The 25770-nt window shown below is 38.1% G+C and overlaps 1 protein-coding gene across 6 annotated transcripts in view; it reads right to left on the reverse strand.

The window, feature by feature from the left end:
* Window positions 1–25770, reverse strand: part of LOC127364444 (seizure protein 6 homolog) — an 88934-nt gene that overhangs the window by 37695 nt on the left and 25469 nt on the right. For all 6 annotated transcript variants that reach the window (XR_007885025.1, XR_007885026.1, XM_051402004.1 and 3 more), the window contains exons 2-3: window positions 2599–3357; window positions 2004–2125 (exon numbers count right to left, since the gene is read on the reverse strand). Coding sequence is in view for 4 of the 6 variants with exons in the window: in XM_051402004.1 (XP_051257964.1) it covers window positions 2004–2125; window positions 2599–3357 (881 nt within the window). In the remaining 2 variants the exon portion in view is untranslated. The remainder of the gene's footprint in view (window positions 1–2003; window positions 2126–2598; window positions 3358–25770) is intronic.

Below are 25770 nucleotides of genomic sequence, written 5' to 3' on the forward strand. Positions count from 1 at the left end.
CACTTATTTTTTTACACAATTATTTTCTATTAATGTTTCCTGTCACTCTCTAGTGTGAACTGACGTAAAATGGCAAAAGATTATTATATTGGGTGGTTGACCGAAAAAGGACAGAGGATAGTAGATGGAATGCAGCAGATTATTAGCCACCCTTAGCTCTGAATCTCAGAAAGGTGGAATAATTTCATATTTAAAAACCTGGTTTATCTGCATATTTCTGCCTATGAATGTGTGTGCATACATGTGTTGGATAAAGTTCTATCAAATAGGTAAATCCCATGAGACAACAGCTAAATGTGTATCCAACTGTGACGGCTTGCTGTAGGAATTAAACACAGGTGAGTCAGGAGGTTGTGAATTGTTGAGAACATAACATTTTCTGTGCACACTGCTCCTTCCACAAGTATACTTTCTGATCTCCTTCATTTCTTTAAAACCCCTGGACCTGGAAGGCCTCCAGGCAGAGGAGCTTCACACATTGCTGATGAGAAGGTATGACACATACTTGACTTAAATTTCTATCTTTCCATCTTCAGTTAGTTCATGTCTCTGCCGGAAACAGATACCATGGCTCCTCATTCTATTCAGCCGTGCCAAGCATTTTTCTGTATAGTTTGCCATCAGATCAATATCAGTTTAGCTGTACGAGGGAGGGAGACTGTGGACCCATCTGTTCACATGATGGTGCTGAAACACATGGCTTCCTCCTGTTTCTTTATCAGGCCTGGTAGACATGATGATAAAATGTCTATATGTTTTCCCATTATAGGTCCAAAGAAATTTTCTGCCAAATGCACTGGAAAAGCATTGGAAGTTAAGAGCTTATTCATCAAATGTGGTGAAATGCACACTTGTGTGTGCATGCACATGTGCAGGTATGTGTCGCTGTGCACACTGTGTGTGTTTCCAGATTTACTTAAGTTACCCAGAGAAAGCTTTTGGAGAAAAACACACTCTCAAACATATACTCTGTCAAGACTTATCTTAGCCCTCCAGAGGCAGCAAGACAAAGCTCACACATTTTAAAGTCTCCAGTGGTAAATGAGGCGTTTGAGGAATTGCAAATGCCAGGGAACACACACACTGACAGTTAATTTTTATAACCTTTTTGTGAAAAGACTTACCAAGCAAACATTCAACCTGAGAAAGACCCCATCACTTGTGCCCCCATCCACCCACTCACCCCAGCAATTTGCTGCCTGTCTATCTCCATCAACCCACACAAGACCAGTGAGTACTGTAACAGCTAAGACTAAACCAAAATATGTCAATACCCTCCACTTCTTGAATTAAACCCTTTATTGCAACATTTTATTTTATTTTTTTTACTTTCAGGGCAAATTCTTAAGAATCAAACAGCACAGTTTTTGTTAAAATGGCTATATTGTTAGATTAACAATGTATCAAGTGATGATTTGTGAACTGGATTGCTCATTGTGACAAACCCACAGACAATTATCACCCAATTCAGCAGTTCCTCCTAGCTGAGCTTGGTTTTTGTTTGTTTGTTTGTTTGTTTGTTTGTTTGTTTGTTTGTTTGTTTTTTATGGCCGGCAACTGTTCTGTTTTGGTTTAGTCTCTCTCATCAGCATCATTTCCAAAAGCAGGCAGATGCAGTGAAAAACCACGATTAACCCACTGTATGATACCTGCAGGCCATCAAACAGCAAACAAAGTTGTTAGTTGGTTGTGTTAGCTAGTCAACATATTAAAGCATTTAGCCGCTAAAGTAAGTATTTGGTCAGGTGGCATGAAACTGAACTGCAAATGTATGCTAATGTTACACTGTACTAGCTGTGTGTGTAAATACTAACTGTTTGCTTGTCATGTCACTTATGAAGTGATAAAATTGTAAATTGTATTTACAGCTGTTTCTGCTGCCCTCAAGAGTAGGTTTAAAGATGCATTTTTGAACTTTACCACTTTACCAGAAGTTGCATGTTGTGGTTTAAAAATTGAAGGGACAACATCATACATCAACAAAGAGAGCCTTAAACACTGACCTGAACCTCAATGCCATATCCCAGGTAGACCGTAACCAAGTAGTTACACTCCACTCCAGAGTCAAGTTGCTGCAGAATTTCGATGTTACCCTCAGGGTCAGTGAAATTCAGACTGCATGGTTCTGTGGGAGACAGTAAAAAAGACAAGTGATTCCCTCTTTCCCGGACCACTGATCTCTCTGACAGCCCACCTGTGTCTCCATGGCCCCATAACCCTCTAACTATCTCTGCAGATTTCCTCTCCGACACTGCTCATCTGGGCCCTCAGCCCTCAGTGGCCAGTGGAAAGGACAGGCAGGACACATCAGGGAAAATCAGATTGTTTTTGACACATGAGCAACTCTGTTATCCCTGGTGGAGAGATGAATAGCAGTGTGCAGCATGCCAAATAAAAGCAGTGATGTTGATGACCTGATTCTTAATTTTCCTGTCCTCTGGGATAGATGTGTTAAATCTCTGGTGGAAGGTAGTCTCAACTTTGAATTTTCATCTGTGAAAAACTTATTTGGATGCTGCAGCTATTTAGTTCCCTTAGCCTTTTGGATGTTCTGCTTAGTACATCATTGAAAGTCAGAAAAACCACAAAGATCCCTACCTGCTGTTTGCACGGTGGTGATGGTGGTTGTTGTGGTAACGGTTGTGGACGTCATGGTGGTACCCTCTTCTCTGGATGCTGAAGTTGGGTTGAGGAGTGGATGATCTGGGCTGGTTTTGTTTTTCACTGCTGTTTCCCTAGCATCCCCTTTCTCCACCCTCATTGAGGAAGGTGCAAGGGTTCCCTCTGCGGGAAAAGCACTCCAACTTTGAGGCCGACTTCTCTGCGAGGATAAGGAAGCCACTGGGTTGTTTTCACTGACTGAACCTCTATTGTTGGGGGTCACTTGAGTAGTGAGGGAGTCTGTTGTTGGTTCTACCTTGTCTTCCCCCCTGGTCCTCTCTTTAGATATCTTCTTTTGAGGGAGAGACATGGGCGGCCTTGGTGTTGTAGGAGAAAATGTGGTCAGTGGGGAGGTGGCAGCCACGGTGGCAGTAGAGGCAATGTCTGAGAAGGCTGGGGCATCCTCGTGGGGCACCAACTGAGTGACAGGGTCTTTTGCATCTGAGGCAGACACAGAGCCTGGCATGGTGGAATAGGCGGCCACAGAGCCATCCCTCCTAAAAAAGTGCTGGTCACCCTGGAAGTCCCGTGTAAGTAGGTGCTCATGAAGCAACAGGCCCTTGAGGACAGGCTGGTGGTTGGGGACGTTCATTGGTGAGACAGTGGTGACAGCATGGACTTCGCTCTCTCTGTCCATTGTTGATGAGTCCCTGTCTGGGTCCATTGTCCTCTGACTGATATCCTTGGGACCTAAGACTAAAAGAAAAAAGAGAAGATGGTTGTGTTAAGCAAGGCCAGGAAATATACAGTACACAAGAGTAGTACATCTTTTTGACAGTTTCATTATAGAATCATCAAGTCTGCAATAATCTACCAAAATTATGCCTAATGAGGTGGGAGCCTGTCCTTATGTATAATTCTTCCACACATATTTTGTTGCTATTTAAAGCAGTTCATTATGCACGTACGTGTGTGTGCATGTGTGTAGAGTTGGGGGGAGGGGGCTGTAGTATAATAAGTTATCCCTTATATCATCCATTATAGAAGCTTTAATAATAGAAAAACAGTCTGATGGGTTGACATATGTAGGTCACTACGAGTAACGTACAGTATATGCATGGTGTGACATATTTGACTTTCTCGACTGTACATTTAATTGAACTACATTCAAAAGGAAAACCTGCCCGTGGACTACAAGGACATTCTTTAAAGATTCCCATGGACGATTAATACTGACAGTCGTGAGTAGCAGTTTGCAGAAAGTCAGTTTATTATCAAAGACTAATTCCACAATCACACCCACGCGAAATGAAATCTCTGAGCGGAGAAACACCAAACAGAAATAAAGGTTTAAAAACAATTTTCTAAGGCATTCTTGTGTAGGCTAGTGTTCTTATTCCCTTTTTTTCTCAGCTACACATGCACTACTCAAATACAGTGCACACATTTTTTTTTATGTTTTACAGGAAAGCACTCAACCCAGAGAACAGTCAGAAAACCACCCAAAAAAAGCATAAATAAATGTGGGTGTAAACTGCAAAACAATCCTATCAAGATCTGACAGATTTAAATACACTGGTATAATAACTAACATGAACTCAAACAAATGACAACAACAAAAACAGTGTTACTGATACATCAAATTAGACAGGATTGCACTTCATAGGGTAGGTGTCTGAATTGTAATAGGAAATAGGGAATAGATACTAAATTACTTCTCTTTCCTTTTGCCTACACACATACTAATTATCATGGTCTAGTTGACAGTTGACATCATATGTGTTACATTATTGCAAGTCCCAGAAGACATTTGCTGACACAAGTTTCCATATGGAACTTTCACATGACATTATACTGTGAAAAAGCCAAAACAAAAGATGTTCTCTTCCAGGGTGACTTTGCCATTTTGGCAATGACACTGCTAATCCATTTAAAAGACAGACTCAGTTCCAGTTTTAATGAAACAGCCATTTAAACACAGTTAGAGTTTAGTACCGGCAAACAGATGCACACATTTAATAACTGATTAAGCAATAACTTCCAAAAATAACAATGTAATAGCACCACTGGGAAGTAAGCAACACAAACCTGATTTTTAAGTTAAAGACTGGAGGAATTAAAACTGCACGTGTTGGCTACACCTGTCTTTGTGACAACTTTCTTTTCGGTCTTAAAGTCCACTTACAGTAAAAGAGGCACCCCTTTACGCTAAATGATACAGTGAATACTTTGCTTTGAGCACATACAATTCTGGTTTTAGCTACAGAGCCTTCTTCACATATAGAAAGCCAAATCAAATTTAAAGGAGCAGTATAGCCCGATATAAAAACTATTATCTACTCATCTTTATGCCTCTGTATCTTTTAACAGCTCAAAAAGGACAAACTGGCCAATCAGTTCAGTATGTAATTAATGTCATGTCAAGAAAAACTAACAGCATTTTTTTAGGAAAGTTAATATTCAAATTGTGTAAAAAGAAAATTGACAGCGCAAATCTGTGTGCATCCCCCCAATAGTGTGTGATAATTTAAATTTGGACCCATGGCACAAATTAACTCAAACATGAACTCAGCTCTATCTATTAAAAAAAGTGGATGCTTTTGACTGAGGTTCCTGGAGACCCACTATTTGAACTCTTAGAAATCACTAATTAAAACATTTAAAAAACAGTGATATTAAGGGTGGAAGGATGATAGTTAAGTGTGTTTCTATAGCCAAATGATTGCAGTGTGAATCCAAAAGTGGCATATTTACACCACTGTCTGATACATTTTCCTCAAATCAGTTGTTTGGGGTATTTGTAGTGGTAGAAATAATCTATTCAAATGTATTACACTTGGAGCAAATTAGGTACATTATGTCTGAAGAATTTTTTTTTAAATCTGGCAACCTTTTCTCGATTTATCTATTTATATTTTATCTATCTAGTCATCAGATTTCTCTAGACAGTGTGAACAGCAAAGATGAACTCCTTTGTATGTCCTCAGTAGCTGTGACAGGACAGTTATCCTGAAATGATCAAAAGTTCTCCAGCTGGCTGCTAGTTAGACACACTCCAATGGCAACAAAGATTTTTACCTCATTTATGAACCTTTATGTGGAAAGAGTTTTCTTTAGGTTTTGAAATTTGAGTGCTGACTTGCTGTTCTTGCTGTATGTATTGGCAGGATTCCTTTGTATCTTGTTAAGACAGAGGTAGAAATAAAGGGTTTTTCTTTGTGTACTGCTGGACATAAAAATAAAGCATCTATGGAATCCACAGTCCTTTTAGGACGGTGAGATGAATTGACTAAAAATAGCTGACTGTGAATTCTTGCTTTCATTTTGGCATCAATACAATCTCCCCTTTTCTCTTTTTCCATCTAATTTTTTGTATTTTTCACCTCGATTACACTATACATCTTTACTCTGTGCAGTTGTGTATTGCCAAATCGCACATTCGAACAACACTAAACATACATGTTTATCTAAAGCTAGCAATATAAGCATTAAATAATCCTATGTGCTTTTTGTTTAGCATAAATAAGTAGCTAAGATAAATACCAAAAAGAGTAAGGGAGTTTGTATAATCCTCTTATTTGTCTACGTACACGCGTCTACATGAAACAATGGCATCTGATTTGACACCTCATTTAGCTTGCATTCAGGGTGACAGTTTGTCTTAATGAGGCAGAAAAGCTGCCAGAACACTTTTCATGCTTATAGATGATAAGATGTTGTTGACACAGGCAGCAAATGAGTGCGGTATCCTCATTCTGTTAGCTACAGTTCTCCAAGAGGATGAAGGAGCTGGAACTCAAAACAGATTCATTTTAAAATGGTCTGTAGAGATCAGTTGAATGCTTATACAATGATTGCATCCATATTAAATGTCTAGTAAAAACAGTACCGTGCATGGGTGAAACAGTATAACAATACATTGTGAAATTATTTTCAAGGTGAGTTTGTGTGATATTTCCTTATAAAGGTTTGTGTCTCAAAATTCCAAGTCAGATTTCTACCCTATGTCTTTTATCATATCATACATGCTCTAGTTTACAGTAAGGTTTTACAGACAGTTTATCGTCAATACCTGTTTTATCATCATGTCATTAGTTCTTAACATCTGATTAAATTAGAAAGCTTGCATATTTTACAATTGATTGGCTTTTTTTTTTTTTTGATGTATTGATTACAAGCGCCAGTTGGTTTTCCTTCCTCCCTGAAATAGATGCTTAAATCTGCTTGCCAGGAGGCAAACATTCACCCTGGAAAACTGACTTTGTTTTGATTGATTCTGTGAGGATTCCCATAACGGGAAACATACATTTAGGTTTTAAATGAGAAATGGTCTCGGAATAAATGTGAAAATTAAGTGTGCCACGGGAGAGGCTCTGCTTTGCTCATAAAACTCTGAAAGTAGTTGTAAGCCATTGTAACATTTTGCTGATGCAGAGTAGTTTTACCACCATGATGCAGCTAATATAAATGTGATCAGGCTATTCAAGAAGAAGAGTAAACAATTTTGTTACAAAGCCTCTCCCAGGCTGACAGAATTGACACATGGTTTTACATTTTACTGGCAGACGCGACAACACCACATTTATCTTTCTTGGCGACAGAAGCAATTCAAAGACCTTTTGATGTTCTAAGATGGAGGAGAACCATTTCCTTGTAGCCTTATTCTGTCACAACAAAAGCTGCACTATAAAGGCAAACTAAGCATATTTGACATTTCCCACAACCAGCGAGAATAAAGAGTGTAAAGGGAGGTCTTCATGAATGATTGAAGTAAGGCTGCCCTCCTCCTCATAATTGCAAAGTATAGAGGAATCTCAAACACACACACATACTGTATGGTAAAGCTGGGGAATTGTTCTTTTGCCAAGATTTTTGTTATTGCTACATTGGACTTGTAACTGAACCTTGCCTTTTATTTTCTTGTCTTTGTCTCCCTCTCTTTCTCTATCTGTGTCAGATTCTGACCATTCAGTTGCTGCCCCTCACTCAGCATATCGATTGAAAATGGAGAGTGAGAACAGAGAACTGGGTTAAACCAGAGTTTCTCATACACAGATCAATACAAGATCAATGTGTACAGGTTGGAGACTTCACTGTGGTGATTACAGAGGAGCAAGTACTGCTACCACGCTGTTCTCCTCTCTGAGCCTTAATTGGGTGAGAATAAAGCTGAAAACTGAATTTTAATTTGTTGAGTATTAGCAAAACTAAATCAATATATACAAAACAGGAAATGGCCAATTACAAACTCTTTTTCATGCAAGTTGCATTTATTGGTTATAAATTATGTGAAATGCTTTTTTATCTCAGCTGCTGAAAATCCTGAGAGATGTAAAATGAAATAGAGATTATACTGTGAAAGAGGGAGCAAAACATTTTAAAACAGGCAAGCAATGAACTTGTATTTGTTCATGTATGGAGAACATATAGCCTAAATAACAAACAATGACAAACCAAACAAGTAAATGGTGGATTATATTATATATATTCATCAAGAATGCTCTGCTGACATTAGCAACTCGCTCAAAAACTACCAGTACGTCAGATTTGGTCTGTTGATTGTTATACAGTTAAGTAATGCCCTTCCCACACCCCCCAGTTCCAAGCAAGTAGGAGAAACTACGGTGGCCACAAGAGACTCTATCTAGAGCCAGTGTTTTATTTGTCCATTCTGGGCTACTGTAGAAACATGGCAGTTCAACATGATGGCCTCAACGGCCAGGATCTCTTCCCTCTGTTGATAAAAACTGCTCATTCTAAGGTAATTGTACACCATTGAAAACATACATATGAATTTTATATTCTATTTCTGCCATTAGATCCTCTTAAATGTTACAGGACCTTTAAGTAAATGTGTACAAGGTGTAACACAAGTCTCACACCTATGACCCACAGTTAATTTGTAGTTTGTATTAAGTGTGTATTGTGCAAATTCTAACATGGTAGGTTGGACAATCAAATCCAGCCAGACCACTAGATAAAGAAGCTTTTGTATAACAGCTGTTTTCATGTTATTGGAGATGAAATCAAATATTTGTTCTGAAACAAGCTACAATGTAATGCAAATGCTGAAATGATGTTCATCTGATTGGCTAGCCAAGCTTGTACTGTCAAGTTGACATACAATTACAACCTTTGCTAGACCCTGATCTCACCTGTTTCCATCCACAGCTAGAAAATCACACCCTACTGCCAGCCAATTTAAATTTATTGTGCTTGAAGGACTCCAATCAGGTATGGATGTACTGTAATATGCTGGCATAACCAGTCTACTGTCAGAACAAAGTGATCGTGATGTGCTCTGTCAGGTTCACAGAATGGGTGTCATGCTATCATATTTAACCCTTCACATGCCAGCAAGTTGCATCAAGTCACAGGCATTGAATACAATCACAAAGAGGTGAGAACACTTGTTAAGTTGTGCTGTGTATTGTATGGTTCCACTAGTGGTCAAATATTTTTTGGTATAGGCTGAGTGAAAGTGACAGCAGAATTAGCAGATATTGGTGCTTAAATTTAATAACATGTACTCTGCACCTAATATAAAGCAGTAGATCCAACAGCTTAAAGAAGATACCATGCTGCACACTCAAGAGGTTATGCATCTAACTGCATTACATCACACCACACTGCAGCTGGTTAATTAGAGCTAATTCATAAATTAGAGGCGGTAATTACCATGACAGAATGAGATTACTGTTATCTTATTCTGAGCTGAGGCACAAATACAATAAAATACCATTTATTGTCCTTGGAGAAATTTAGTTAGTGAGATGTTTCTTCTTCTGTGTGTACATTAGTAGAACACATTCAGGATAGGTTGGGGTCTCAGAGGAGATCTTAAGCCAGAAGCAGGGGTCTTAGTGTGGAAAACATTCACCTCCTCTTAAAGAAACTGATTGTGCCGTTATGCCATATCACATCCAGCTATATCTTGCCAAAATACACAGCCAAATATGCAGCCATTATTGACAGATATCTGGTTACTGATGCAGAAAAAATTTACTTGACAGTATGAAATTATTAAAACAAACTTCAGTGGATCATTAAAACTACATTGAGTTGTGGTGAAAATTAATACACAATCTGACTGTGGCACGCTGCAACATTCACAAATGCTTAAAAAGGTTTAGTCCCTCTCTAAAGTTTCAAAGGTTTTCTTACTGGATGAAGTATGAATATGAAGAGGATGTTATGGCATGGGTTCAAGTTTTCATTAATCCCAAGTGCAAGTTAAGTTAAGTGCTCTTAATTCTAATACATTATAAATTGCCCCTTGGTTTCTCATTTTATTTTTCTCATCTTTATATTTGCTGCAGATTTCCTTGCTTTTATCATATAGCATTTATTTTATTCTGAATTGCATACTTAGTACCAGCACTTTCATTGTCTTATCGCATTTTTATTATGTTTATGTTTCATGCTTCTGTGTTTTTATGCTGCCTTGCTGCAAAAAGAATTTCTTCTTGTGGGACAATAAAGATCTGAACTGAAATGACCGTCTCAACTGGGCTGCTCATCTGTTTTTCTCAACATACTAAAAGCATTAGAGAAGGCAAATACTGGTTTGCAGAAGACTCTACTGACCAGATAATAATAAATGGTGTCTGACTATCCTGATTATGTGTGACATGTATAGAGGAGGTACAAGCTCCTGCTTTGCCCTGATATACAATGGATCCATGACAATCTCTACACTGACTAAGATGACAGAGTGAGCAATCATAGGGGAATCCTCCTCAAGATGGCAACAGACAGCCTCCTCTCTTCAGTGCATATCAATGGAGTCATCAGTGAACACTCAGTACATCGAGAGAGCGCTAATAAGATGGGACAAGCTACACTCGAGGCAGGCTGCTGATTGACATCAATCTCCTTATATCCAGGGGCTTTATTTCCTTATTATTACAGAGAGCCACTAGACAAGCAAATCAATAAGCAGCTTCCGCTGGGCTCAGATACGAGGCCTTCAGATCACTCAACATGACTCCTTTTAGGGTACGCAGTGGATTTTTTTTGCACTCATGAATTCATTCTAACACCTAAGGTGAACATTTCCTAGTAGTGACATTTGCTGCAAATCCTGCAGTATGTGCAGATTCTACACTTGTTTTCATAAAGCGATAAGGAAAGACTATAGGAAATAATGGGGTGAAACTGATAAATGATTCCATTAGTTAACTTAATGAATTGATAATTTAATTTGGTTTGTGGGTGTGACAGGTGCATGAAAGTGTAAAAAAAATGGTAGCTGGAAGAAAATTAAGAAAATTAAATTAAGTGAGCGCTGGGTGGAAGAATAAGCCTTTTACAAAACAAACAACAAAAGGTCACAATTTCATTCCCCACACAGTAATTTCCAGTCAAACAAGAACAGTACATCCATGACTGCAGACATTCCATTTTCAGAGCATCAAATTTCCCTTTTACTGTCTGTCTGGTTTTTGAGGATAACAGCATATTGAGATGAGACACACTCTTATCCTCCATCTGCCCTTTGACTTCATTGAGCGGAACCATAACTTTTCCTTTTCATTTATTATGGCCTGTCTGTGTTCTGGTTCATTGAGCATTGTCCTTCAGACAGGCTTTAAACAAACTGTGTCTTAATGGTGCTAGAAAGCTCATAAGACCTGACCTTTAAGCTGGAGCAGAACAAAAACAGAGCTACCCAGGACCATTATTTGCATGAAATCTATTGTAAAGCACTAAAGCTGCAGGGGGGTAAATGGGCCAACGTTAAACAAATCTCAACTCTAGGGGTAAAATGTGGTTTAATTTGTAATAATCTTCTATAATCTATCATTTTGTTAGCTGAATCAACTTGCATTTCTAATGCCACAGCTATACTTAATTTGTCTTCTTCTTCTGTGCATTATTTGCTTTTCACCTTTTATGTTGTTTTTTCACCAGAGAATTGAGGGACATATTGTTGTACAAATGCCGGGTTTTAAAATGACATCATTTTCTATAATCATGGCAGAATCTGTCTCATATAGAATGCGGGATCCTTGTTGTATTTCAATTTAGCAATGTGCTGCATCCTCGAAAATACTGGGAGGAATGTCTCTGTTCACACTTCATTTCCTCCCATTAAAGTAATTTATCTTTTCATTTTCTTCTCATTTACTACATGGTGGAGTCAATTAAGGATAGAGCTGTGGGTGAAACAAAACCTGCAACTTTTAAATCTGTAGTGGATTACTGTATTGTGAGAAATTTGTGAAGTAGTAGAAGTTCTGTATACATTTGATAACTACACTTATCTTACTTTTGGCAGAGTCCTGTATTACTTATTATTATCGGATCACAGGTGTATACTTTTAGCATTACAATAATATAATACATCAGTATATAGAGGGGAAGTATGTAATGTATATCTAACTACAGTCACACTTTATTTTCACGTAACGGGTGCAGGTTGTACATTTGGCTCTACTCTTGACAGCACAGACATTAGAGGGGAATTTAAAGCTGCCTGATTGATGTCACACTCTCTTCAAATGATTTCCCAGCACCATAACAATTCCATCAGCTCAAGGAAAATACTACTTAAGGGCTACACTGGCCATTTTCTACTTTATCTGTGTACTTGTCATAGATTGACATGCCTATGTATGCCATCACACTAGTCAATACTCAATGTCTCATAGAGAGACTGGTATCAGTCACAGGCCACATACGTAGAAGCAAAAAAATAATCATTTCAGCCTCAAGAACTCCATCGTTTTCTTTATCAGACAGCAAAGACCATCTGAAACCAAGGAAATTGAAGTGCCAACAAGAAACATTGAGGACCATTGTCTTTGTTTTTGCAATGTTTTTCTTTTAGCAAAAGACTCTGTGCTCTTCTTTTCATGTTAATAAAGCTAATTTGAAAGGAAGTGAGGACTGTCAATGGTTTTAGCAAGCACGGCAGTATTTGGAGCGGCAGTAGAGATGAGTTTAAAAGTCTGTTAAGTGGGCTTGCTTGGCACCCAGTTGTTTTTTTGTATTGCAGTGGAATGGAAGAAAAAGAGAAGATAAGCTAATTGAATTGGAATAAGAGACCTGTATTTTCAAAAGAATTATGGCAACGTAGAATAATATTTTTTGTGTTGAAAAAATCTAGCATCAGGACATCATCAAATTGTTTTACTCGCTAGAACACTCCAGCAAACTAGAAATCTGTTGCCTCAGTCTCACACTCTGTGGGGGTTTTCTCCTGCAGAGTCACCTTCCTTTGAAAGAAGCCTCCTGGCATTCGCAGTGGAACAGAAACGTCTCTGTGTCTCTTTAATACAGACTTAAGATTCAGTACAGTTTACCTTGTGCCTTAGCTCTCACCCGACCAGCTGTTCCATTTGTCAACCTTTACAGTGTGACACACAACCGATCCTGTAATCTGTTCTATACCCGGTGCACCCACACACATGCAGTTTACACACAGCTGGAAAGTACACAGATAACACAGACACATGCTCTTTATAACCTGTAATAACACAAGTCTGTTATAATTCCTTTGTATATCAAACCCACAACCACATTTGTTTTAGACAATACACTGAATTGTATCTCTACAGCATATTCTTTTGTCGGTGACAAGTGGACAAAGCCATTAAAATAGTCTACTGAGTCATGTTTTAGGATGATATTAAGGACAGTGCTTTATACTTCTCAGAAATTTAGGCTGAACATTTGGTGTGATATCTCAAAGTAGTTTTCTGATCTGTTGCTTCAGGCCAGTGCTGCTCATTTTCACATGCCTGAGTATGTTAGATAATTATGACATGAATATTATATTTCATCAATGGTTTCTAATATGGGTATCAGACACAGGGAAAATCTACAGTTTGCAGGGAATCGGTTGTGAAATTCATCTGCAAAGTAACACTACAAGAGTTTTCCTTTGCTTTTACATGTTCTAAAATGTGAAATTGAATGTCCATGGATAAGAGGAAAGAGGTGAGTTTACTGTAATAGTGCTGGATAGCAGAGCAGAAGCGATGTTATTCAAGTGTGAACCTTGACCTTTAAAGGATCGGTTCGAAGGAGGCGGATGAGCAGACTTTCAGCCAAAAATCACTTCTGCACTTACATCTGCCAGGATCAGGGCAAAATGTGAGCAGTGCATTTTCTGTGCACTCTGCTGAAGCAAACAAGCAAAATAAAGTATAATTGGTCGAAGAGATTAGAAAAGAAGAGAAAAGTCAAAAGGATGATATGTGTTTTGAATCTCTTTTAAGAAAAGACAGCCACTCACAGATTGGAAGACTCACCACTAGGTTGCTACTCTTTGAGGGAGATGTTATTTTCTTACCTCTAAACATGACAGACACAAACTGGAAAATTCCATCTAAATCGAGTGACCTAAACATAGAAAAGAGGCTAGAGTCTATCGTTCTTGCTTTGATCAGGACCTCTGGCCTATTTTTCATTCCAGGGATTTAGGTTAGTATCAGTTGGATACCTGTAGAAAACAAAAGTCTCTTCATGGTATCTGATCCATAGTATCAAACAGAGTTAAAAGAGTGCAATGGACAGCTTTCATGAACTTTTTCACCTTTTTATTTTTCTGCTGTCGTGGGGTATTAGAGTCTGAACCAGACTTTAATAGTTGTTGTCGTAGCATTGCACTTATCAATTCTTTTATCAATAAAAATTCTTTTTAAAATGAAAACGATTACAGCACAGCTCTTGTCATGTAACTGCATCAAATCTGAGCAATTTCACAAGAACATTTTTCAAAGCAATCTTGAAACCAGAACCCGAATATAAAACACAAACAATAATAAGCTAAATCCTGGAGGGAGTGACGGGAGAGAACGAGAAAGGGGAAGAAAGATGTGTTTAAGCTGAGGCATTTTAATATGCTGGCTGCATGTAATGCTGAAATTAGTTTTATGCGTTTTGGCAGGGGAATGCCAGAGAGCAAAGCCAGGTGAGGGCCTGTGAGTACACAAGTCTGAAAACATAAACGCTGTAAACCAAAACACAAGCTGCCTATTGGGAGGTGATGGGAAACAATATTAACATTGACAGTGATGGATGATGCTGCTTCCTTTAGAGGTCTGATAGATACAGGGCCCTTTACAGCTGAGAAGCACCATGTTCTAGACAAAAAGGCCATGTGTGCTTCACATACACAGGTAAAAGCTGCATAAGTATAGAGTACCAATGCGCTTTTTTGCATTCAGATTTGCCAGCTAGACTGTCAGTAAATGTGAGATATACCTAACAGCACATTCATACTCTACAGCAGCACTTGCATTGCATCTGAACAGTTATGTGTTGATGTCCACCACTGTTTAGACATGTGACATTATCAGCCTCAGTGCATCAGCTTGCACATCTTGCTAACCCTCCTGATGAAGATTTCAAATAGACTAACAGTGCTACTTTGCTTACAGCTATTAAAAATATCACGACTGGTACCAGTGGGAGAAATGTACCAAAAAACAACAGTACAGTACGCATCATAATTTAATGGCATGTTGCTGATTTGTCCCAGCAACTATTGTGTTTATGTGTGTTTGAATGGTGACCACTAGTATTAGCTTTCCTTTTCTATCAGTAATGACAAGTGAGCATCCATAGTTCAAACAGTACACACAAATAACATCCAAATCAGTTTATGGGCCTCTCAGAAGAAGAAGAAGAAGAAGAAGAAGAGCAACTAAAAGGGAGATCAACAGCCACCCAAACCTAAAAACAATATATAATATTGTCCTCTGCTGCAACAATCTAGAGCTCAAATTGATGTTGCTCCTCACCACAACAGTTCTATTCAATATATCAGCCAGCCACTTGTGGTATTTTAGCTTTAGAGCGATTCCCTTCAAATTCTCCCCTCATATAGCTTAACTGTGTTTTTACAGCATGGGAAAAGGTTAAAGAGAGAGATAAGGTCCTGGAGGATAAAATAAAACATGAAATTGTCATTGATAATAACAAGAGATATGATGACTCTGCTAAGCTAAGAGGGAGATTGAAAAATTATGTAGTTTTACACACATTTCTAAAGTAATTGTAATATTTACGTCATATGAAAGATATGCAATCTAAATTTCCATGCTGTCACTGTGCTGAAGCTTAATTTTGCATCATAAGCGGCACAGTAATTATTCTGTACATACTTACAATACAAAAGACACATGACATACAAATACATATGTAAAACTATGGAAATTGCTTCATATTTGAAGCTATTTGAAGACTATATCCAACAAGACAAGCCTGCGATCACATAACAAATAGGTAACATGTCACTGCGGTAGTTTAAAAGAATCAGAAGATTTATTGATCATATTGACTTGTACTACGTAGGTTATTCCTGCTTTATTAAATCAATAACTTTACAGTAGGAGGGTGTTTTACTTCAGAATAACTAGCAGCTGCTTCAAATAACTGCAACACAGCTTCTTGTAGCTTAGTATAGCATAGTTTTAATAAACTGCAACTGATAGAGGAGTCTACTCACATATATTAGAGAGGCTGCAAGTATTCTGCTCTGATAATATTTAAACTTCTTACAGAAAGGAGGGCCCTGCCTCATGGTGCAGCAGCAGGTTATGAAGTGCTATAAATTACCATACCAGGTAATTGAAGAACATCAGTAGAACCAATAAAGCTGTAGCACTAGCAGATGGTAAAAACAAAACACAGATGATGAACAAGTCTCATAGCAAGCAGCTGTTACTCTCTTTGGACACAAAGTTTACATTAGCATTGCTGATTCCATGTGTACAATTCCAAAAACACCTATCATTGCACTGAAGTTGCAAAGTTGTTTTCCATTGGCTTCTGTGTAATGAAAAGAATCACTGCAGTTTATAAACTTATTATTTTATTAATTTTTTTCTGTGCTTTATAGCTTCACCAAAATTGGATTTCAAGCCTGGCTACCCTAAGAGGATCTACAAACACATGTGGTGCAAGAGCAAATTTGTGTGGAAGAGCACCGAGTGAAAAAATAAAAGAGTGAAAATTAATGTGGTTTAGCCTGAATGGATTTAAGGGTCTGGAAAGGAAATTTTAGTGCCCAGTCATTCATCCCTCTCATATCACTGTTAATATACATTTTTAATGGTTTGTCTGTTCCAGCTCAGCAGAAATCTTGAGGCATTCATCAGTAGGTGTTTCACTTTCACAATGTGTCAAACTGTTGTGTGGGTGGCATTAAATTGTTGCATTAATCTAGTTCTATAAATTATAGATCCCTGCAAGCAGCAATATTGTACAGCTGATGAATGACTCACAAAATCAAAAACAATAATGTAAAGAGACGATAATTCAGTTTTGTCAAACATAAGGTGTCAGTGTGCTTCAGAAAGTGTATGAACCCCCTTTCCTACCATACCTTTGCAACAACATAATTTACAAGGTAACCGAAAATCCAGTGAGCATGATAAGCACACTACACATATGATTATTCAATCATGTCTCACCCCTGTCAATGATGGCAGGCTTTTTGCCATCTGGAACAGGTAAAAACACTTCTATAAAATATAAATTCATAGATGTGTTTGGACCAGCAGATTCAAGATTCAAGATTCAAGAGGTTTATTATCATATGTACAGTATAAACACAAGGCTAGTACACACAACGAAAATCTTACTTTGCCCAACTCCCTGAGGTAACGCACAAGTAGAACAGTAAGAACATAATAATTAAAAAAATATATAAAAATGTTCAATATGAAAATCAGTTGTACCAGATTAAGTAATACTGAACCCCTTACTGTTTTGCATATATTTCCATCCTGTCTCCCAAGGAGAAAATATTTAGGAAAACATAAACAATGTCCCATAACTAACAACATGTATGTACTATATACCGTTTATACATTATAATCCTTAAAGCCCCTGAAAACACGGTTACAATCTTAAGCATCACTCTTAGGGGTGCAATGTGTAACATTTAGGAGGCTCTATTGGCTGAAGTGGGAATATAATATGCATAACTATGTTTTCATTACCGTATAATTACCTGAATATAGAAATTGTTATATTGTTGTCACGTTAGAATAAGCCATTTATATCCACAGATGCCGCAGATTGTCTTGCATGGAACATAGGGGCATTTTTCTTTGTGCTTGAAAGGGGAAGGTGAAGCGATAGAGTTGCAATTACACTGCTAGATCCCACACTACAGCTTTAAATTTTGAAAATTAGTGACTACAAAGAAGTAAGTGACATCACCTTTTCGCAAATGAACATTGCCCAATTCATATCAGTGAGAAGGGCATAAAGAAAAAAAGAGAACAGAAATGTGAAATAACTGATACTGTTCTAACTTTGGCAGAACACTGTGTTCACGTATCGCTTCACATCGCTTGTAAGAAGCTGATTGAGAAAATAAGTTTGCACGGCCTTTAAGATTTAAGCCTTGGTTTATTTGGTGACACCTGGGTTTGCTGGTTGTAACAGGAACTGTGTTTGATTAATTCAGGTCCCAACATGTACTGACCACAGGGGCCACAAAAACATCTTGAGCTGTCTTTGTCAGAAATGACAGAAGAAGAGCAACATGTGTGTCCATTTATTATTACTCAAACAGTTTTATTTCCCCTTAGAAACAATGAAAATGACTATAAAACAGTTCAATCTTTTCTGAAAAAAACCTAGTCATAAACAGGATAAATCATTGATCATCACTTAACTGAGCTACACAGAACATAAGTGTTCTCTAAACCAAATATAAAATATTTGTCATATTTGTGACTTCATCATAATTGTCCCTCTAGTGTCTCTTGGCTATATTTAAAACTGAAGCTCACAAATCAGCTGCAGCTCTGGAGATGAATGCAAAATGACTAAACTTTCAAAACAAGCAGACATCACTATACTATGACTGACTAGATGCCATCTGGAATAAACTGAAAGATGAGCATTAATTGGTAGGTGAACAGTGACACATACTTAGCTGACAATGCTCTAACAATGCCGGAAACTCAGTCTTTCATTTGTCTCTTTCATGTCTCTATTGTATGCTCCTCTTTGAACCCTGTTGAGCATCTCGTGTAGCTCCTCAAGGTCTTTAAAGACAGCAGGTGGTCACAACACCCACGCCAGCAATAACCCCTTGTACCACTGAGCCCATGTAGAGGAGCACATCAAAGCCGATACTCACATCTGCAACTGTTTGTTTATTACACAGCTACGTAGCAAGACAGGAGATGAACAGCTCTTGATTTTAACAGGCTGGAAACAGTTCTCTTCAGCATGAACACACACAAGTCCTACTTTCAACTGCCTACATACAGTGATCATCCATGTCGTGTTATTATTATGCTGCAAAATCAAACTTGTCAGCTACAAAACTACACTGTAATGTATCACATCAGGGTCTAATTTGCCCACAAAAAAAACAAAACCAGAAGAACATTGTTGCCATGCAATCCTTTTGTCAGCTGGATAGCCTTTCATGTATTTCCAGCATACAAAGTTCAGTTTTTTTTAGTTCCTTGCCAGATAGTGAATCGTTCCACCAGGGGCATCGGCATCTTTGTGTGACAACCTCACTGTGTGATGTTAGCTGCTCCAGATGTTTTTATGTTTTACCTGTTTTGCTATTGTTTGCTTGCTTCTACTGTACAATGCAACACTGCGGTGTCACCACGGTCAGATATACTCATGGGTCATCAACAGTAATTCTTTGAAATTGTGAAGAACTCCACCCAGTTTATGCTCTGATAGATTTGACTGGAAAATGGCATCCTGTCATTGCCACATGACAAGAATGTCGAAGGTATTTCAAACCTTATTTTTCACACAAATCTGTTCACATTTGAGGTTTAACTGAAAAGTTCAGACAGTAGCAAGAACTTAAAATCTTGATATGGCTTCAGCTCCATATATAAAAATGAAAAACCTTATCAGCGTTCATCAGTATCTTCTGGCAGGTTTCACAAACATGACCCAAAAACTTCTCTCTTATCTGTTTTCAAAGTGATGTGGACTGACAGTAGCAGTATCATGCATGAAGCAGGGTGAATAATTCAATGTACTTTTTAAAAGGACAAAAGACTAGGGGAGAGTGACAACTTGTCAGCAGGAGATAAACTGGGCGAATGAATAAGAGATGAAGAAAATAAAAGTGAGCCAGCAGACGTGGTAACCCAGTGCCATCCACTTTTCTGCAGCGTGCTTTTATATGTGTTTATCGCTTTACCCTTCCTCCTTTTTTTCTCCTTTTGTTGTTGGGCGCCATAAAAAGAAACAAGCAGATTTCTTTCTGTACATTTTTCGGTTGCCAGTATGTCAGAGCACATAGGAGCTGAAGCTGAGGCAGAGCTTTTCTAGTTCAAAAGGGGTCATGGGAAGAGAGGTGAAGAGATGTTTAATGGTGACTAACATTGGCTGTTAATGCCTTTGGCCACTATGTGACTCACTTTAGCTCCCGTCAAAGTGAACTCTGACCAAGTGTGTCCAACACGGCAGCCTATGTGCAAGGCTGAAGGGAAGCTACACGGACAAGACAGGGGAGGGTGCAGAGCGTAACTAAGGGAGCGGCCAGGAGGCAGGTTCTGCTATGATTTGACAGTTTATGGTCAGTGCATTTATCACAAATGTCATCCTTCATCATCACTGAGTTGTACCACATAACCCTCATATAGAAATATATAGGAAAGGTCTGGATAAAGGCATCAGTGAAGCAGAAAATGCTGGACATGGAGTATTTGATGACATTTTGACAAAGTAAGTTGAAAAAGAACAAAGTGCAGTTCAAAAGCAATTTAATTGCCAGTGACGGAAAACATCTACAGGAGTACTATCATAATATGAGTTGTACTCTTAGTGTAGAAAGAATATTTATGTGCAAGGCATGTAGTATAAAACCTCATATTCACAAGCCAATTCTCCTGGATAGCTCACCTGGTGGAGCTGGCACCCTATGTATCAAGGCTGAGTCTTTACTGCAGCGGCCCAGGGCTCAAATCCGACCTGCAGCCCTTTGCTGAGCATCATCCTCTCTCTCTTCCCATATCCTGTCATTCTTCAGCTGTCACAATTGATTAAAGGCACTAAAAGCCCCCAAAAGAATGTATATATATATATATATATTAAAGTATTGTTCAAATGTTCTGTGGTGATTTGTTTGGGAATGCTGCATGGTATGAAACAAGAGAAAGAAGAAGAGATTGGTAAGAAAGAGAAATTTCTTTTTTGTCAAGTAAGTTTTTTGAGAAGAAAGGATTAGAACATGTAGGACATGAGAATGCAGTGTACATTTTCACTGAAGAAAAGCAAAGCTAGTATAACAGTTAGTATCAACATAACTTAATTAAACGAAATATACTCTCAACACACACACAGCCTCACTTCCCTCCCTTCTGCTTTGTAAGTAGTATACAATAAAGATTGCAGTGGAAAAATTGTAAAAAGAAAAAAAGAATATGCAATGAAAATTGTATTGGCCAGTAGACTACACAATGACTGTACACTATTAAATGTCTATTCTTGAGAGAGAACCTTATTTTTTCAAGGTAAAGGGCATTGCTCAAGTATATTTTGTATAATATAATAATGTTTTTGAACACATTTATACAGTTCTAAAGCAGCAACATTTTTAGATTTCTATCTAAATCTAATTTAATGGATTGAAATGTGAACAAAACCATACAGAATGGTACTTTATGTGTTTCTGTGCTGTGTTCAAGAAAAGTACTAATGCCTGACATGCAGAATATTTTCTATCGTCACTACATTGATTCTTTTCTTCAACAACTAACTTCAGGCATAGTAGTGATCCTTTTCAGGGCATGGGTATTCACTGACTGCACGTCTCCAGCCATATGTTATTCCCCTGACCTTAGGATTTAAAAGGGCAAAACAAAACAAAAAACAAATCATAATTTTCCATATTGGACTTTATTAATACATAAACAGATTAAGTTGGATATTTGTGCAAGCAGATATTCCATTAATTCTAAAATCCACTGCCTTGTTTATAGATTGAGTTGTAAACTGCTTTTGAAGCGCTGGCAACATTTTACCTTCCACAATCACAGTGAACTAGACCCCAACAATACAGTACATGTTATTAATATCTAAATGCCAAGGTTAGAAATGAAAAGTTTCAACTGAAAAGCACCTGTTAAGAAATGATGTCTAGCAAGACGTGAAGCACATTAGTACATGAGGTACTAAATAAGTAAGGAGTCAACTCAACAGCCTGGATTATGAAAGCACTATTATCTTGAGGATCAAATCATCTCTGACTGAATTTCATGGTGGCAGCACTTTTCATAACAGATACATAACAATTTGGAACAAAACCCTTCAATTAGCTGAGATACCATTCAGTACATTGTTTCATTCTTGTTTGTCTGAAATGTTCTCTTTTTCTATCGCTTTATGCTGCTTTCACCTTGTTAACATCTCTCCTGGAGTCCAAGCATTTCCCTACCATCCCTTTTTTCTGTGGAATATAGTGAATGTTAAATCCAGGGATGGTATCACTGAGTGTGAGCTCGGATTATGGTCATTTATGGGCCCTGAAATCCATGATACCAGAATTTCTCACAAAACATGATATATTTTCTAGCAGATCTTTATCAGTACTGTATATACAGAAATGTACCAGGGAGAGGGGCAGTAATTCTTACAATCCAAAAGTAAATCTGGTAAATGTGTACATTTCCTGGTTAATCTTAGTGGGAAACGGTCGTCACAGTGGTGCAAGGTTAAGCGGTCCGTAGCGCCGTGGAAAATACAAACCTTGGTCTAATCCCTTAAATCTTGGCAGATCTACCAGCACAGGGGGAAAAAAACATACCAGCCAGTATACTGGAAACAGATACAATGTGATACACATTGTCTCATTGTTAAATGTTTTATTAGCTCAGCCTCGTATGAAAAGAGCCTTTTCATTTGGTCACCTGATATTTCTCCAACATTTGGCAGGAATAAATGAAATGGACAGATAATTGCAACCGTCATTTAAATCATCCTATTGCCCCGAGTCATTTAACTGCTCTGGTGATAAGGAAACATTTTTAGTGTATATTAGTGAAATTTTCAATTAATTTCAGTGCGATTGTAAAATGGAGTGCTCAGTGTTTTATATTATTTGACAAGTGATTTTGCAGTCAAGTACAAAGCCAGTCTTCAAAAAGACCTGAGGTCTTGGTGGCACCAGCAGCCTCTGACTTAAATACTTAAATAAGAGAGAGTCACTGTTTAGGGCTTGTTATAGCATCATTTGGCGTCTACTACAAAGTCAGCCAGCACCCTCACACAGCTCCAGTTACCTGTCTGCTTTCCCCCTTAGGGAAGTGAATAAGCAAGCGGTCCGACACATCACTGTGTCAGCGCTCCAAGCGGTGCCAAACACAAGGTTAAAAGGACAGCAACCTTTATGCACAGCTGTTCACAGAGAGGTTATGCTAATGCTGATCTTAACTCAGTCTGAAAGAGTTGTTGTTTTTAATTTTGTAGGAACATATCATCATAGTTTCATCGCTTCTCCTGGGAGAAAAAAAAAAGTAAAACTAAATCAGAGATTTGGACTGGCTTAGAGCCTGAGAGCATCAGACCTTGTCGCCCTTATTTTAATATTCTGGACCCAAAACACAAACACACATTCTTCTGCCCTTAAGCCAATGTTTTGAGGTGGATGTTTTCAAAAAAAGAAAATTAAAAATGAGCATGCAAATGTGCGACATTGACTGGAAGGATGATGAATCTAAATGAAATATTAATAACTTCTATAAATGTGTAAACAAAAATGTTCAATTCACAAGGTTCCTATATTTACTAATCAATAGTCTTCATGAAAAATAAAATAAAGATTTATATACCTGCCCCTTTTGGTCTGAGATATTTTCTGTTATGAAAATCTTTCTTATTAAAAGTAGTTTTTTTCCCACTGGAATTAATTAAACCTCCTGTGGAGTTTGTGGAGTCTGAATTTTAAAATGTTCTGTGTCTTTGTGAGACAACCAGCCACTCACTCCACTACACTGCAGTCTCTTCAGTCATGCTCTCTGCCAAAAAGCTTAGCGTCAAAAGTGCTGATGGCCGACTCCCTGGATCGAGGTCTGTGGATGAGGGACGTGTCACACAGTGCCAGAGTGGTAATCAACTACTTGTGAGAGTGTTGGAACAGAAGCTCTGATTGGGGACATTTAATATACAATACATACTACCAATGTCTTCTGTTGCTTAATCTTATTTTGAATTAAAATTGGTTTTATTTTAATGTTGACAGGCATTATTGTTGTTGTTCTGCACCATAAACAGCTGTTCAAATATATAACTACAGTAACACAACAAGACTTTAAATAAATTAGTTGCTGTTCAGTGGGCTCACAGCAGTTCATTTACCACCAAATACAATATTATTGTGATTATTTATAAAACTGGGCAGCCAGGCAGCCTCATTTCTTCTCTTTTACATGCTGCTCAGTGGGATACAGCAGCAGCCACGACCTGCCAACTTGCCTGTAAAGTGGTCCTCTTATCAGCTGGGAATTTATGTCAGCATGTGTAGTGCAATAGCTACATTTACAGATAAAACCATCTATCTCTCTCTGTCTGATGGCTGAGGACAGAGAGTTTAGGTCATGTTGCTGCTATAGCAAAGAGATAACTGATGAAGCGATGACCCTACGACGTCACAGAGATTGGCACAGACAGAGTTTTATTGCCCAGAAAAGGTCACTGAAGCAATAAACAAAATCAGGCGCTGACTGTGCGGGCAAGGTTGTTGATTAAAACCTGAATTTTGCTCATAACTCTGTGGAGAACTTACAAATGAGACATAGACTCATCGACCGATCGCACCACCACTATAACCCAAAGACAAAGGGTAGTTCAATAAGGTGATAGAGCAGATAAAGAGCTGACATTTGAGGCAACAAGTGACAAAAATAGAGCGAGAACAGGCAGGAACGATGCCATTTCATAGCGTCTGAATTACAGCCGGTGCACAGCTTGCGAAACGGGGTAGATTACTGTCATCAAAGATCTTTCAAAGTGCAGACTGCTGAGCTTCACTGAGTTGGCAGCATTGCCTTCTGACAGATTTAGATAAGAAACTGTTAGCTTTACAGTATTTTATGTCTGTTATTTTTTTGACTTTTGTCATTCTGAAGACATGGAGAAAACCAGTCGGGATCAAATCTACAACAAACATCTTCACTATGACTGTGCAACTAATGGAAATGAAACAAGAGGAGAGAGATCATGTTCCCCATGAAGAGGTGTAGGGCGCAAATGGATTTAATTTAGCAAACTGAGAGGTGAGAAACAGCAGAGAAAATTCTTGTATCTAACGCCCCCCATGAATATCATTTTGTTTAGTGCTGTACTGTAATGTAGTGTGTAAGAATTGAAATAGTGGCAATAAAAGTCAAGGTCTAGCTACAATTCCTTGTCTAGTATGAGTGTTGAACATCTAGTTAAGTGTCTTTATCAAGTGAAGACACACTTTTTCCTGAGGTGACCCTAATGATGATAGATTGACGGAGAACATCCATCGGTCATGCAAGTGTCTCTATTATTCCAGTGCAGCCCAAATGAAAGGAGCTGCAAGTTTGGTTGTGAAAACTATAAATTATGAGGCTGTTTGTCAGACACTGGGAACAGAATTTGCACTGACTTTGCATACTGCTGATGCTGCAAAGAGATGCAAAATGGCATTTCATTCCATTTGTGATTGAGTGCAATTGTCAGGCTATGAGCTGTAGTGTCATAAAATACACGTTTATTGAGCAAGACAGCCAGACTCAGACAGGCGTAGTTTGTCTAGACAGCATCATCACAAGGCCTCAATCAAAAGAGAGCTGTTTTCAACAAATGAGAACTTAAGAAATGTTTGACTAAATAAATGTGGAAATTTTTTTACCTCACCTGCAACAATTGAAAAAAAACATCTTCGCTTTAGTTGTATATTGATATAAGGACTGAATTTTAATGTCAGAGTCTGTGTCTCATATTGAGAATTTAAAGATATCTCACATGACCTTCATCATACATCAGTCATTCTCGTTCACCTCAGCTTTGAACAGCCACAAAAAACAATAGAATTCCGACATTATTTTTCATTTTCAGATAATACTGTACACCGGCGTGACCATGATCTCTGAGATACGATTTAATTCCACAGAAGTAGACGGCTGTCATTGTCAATCTGTAGCTTTATTTTCTCAAAGAGGCCCTTTGTTCTCCCTGTGTATCATCCAC

The sequence above is a fragment of the Dicentrarchus labrax genome, unplaced genomic scaffold, assembly GCF_905237075.1.
Source record: "Dicentrarchus labrax unplaced genomic scaffold, dlabrax2021, whole genome shotgun sequence".
NCBI classification, from domain to species: domain Eukaryota; kingdom Metazoa; phylum Chordata; class Actinopteri; family Moronidae; genus Dicentrarchus; species Dicentrarchus labrax.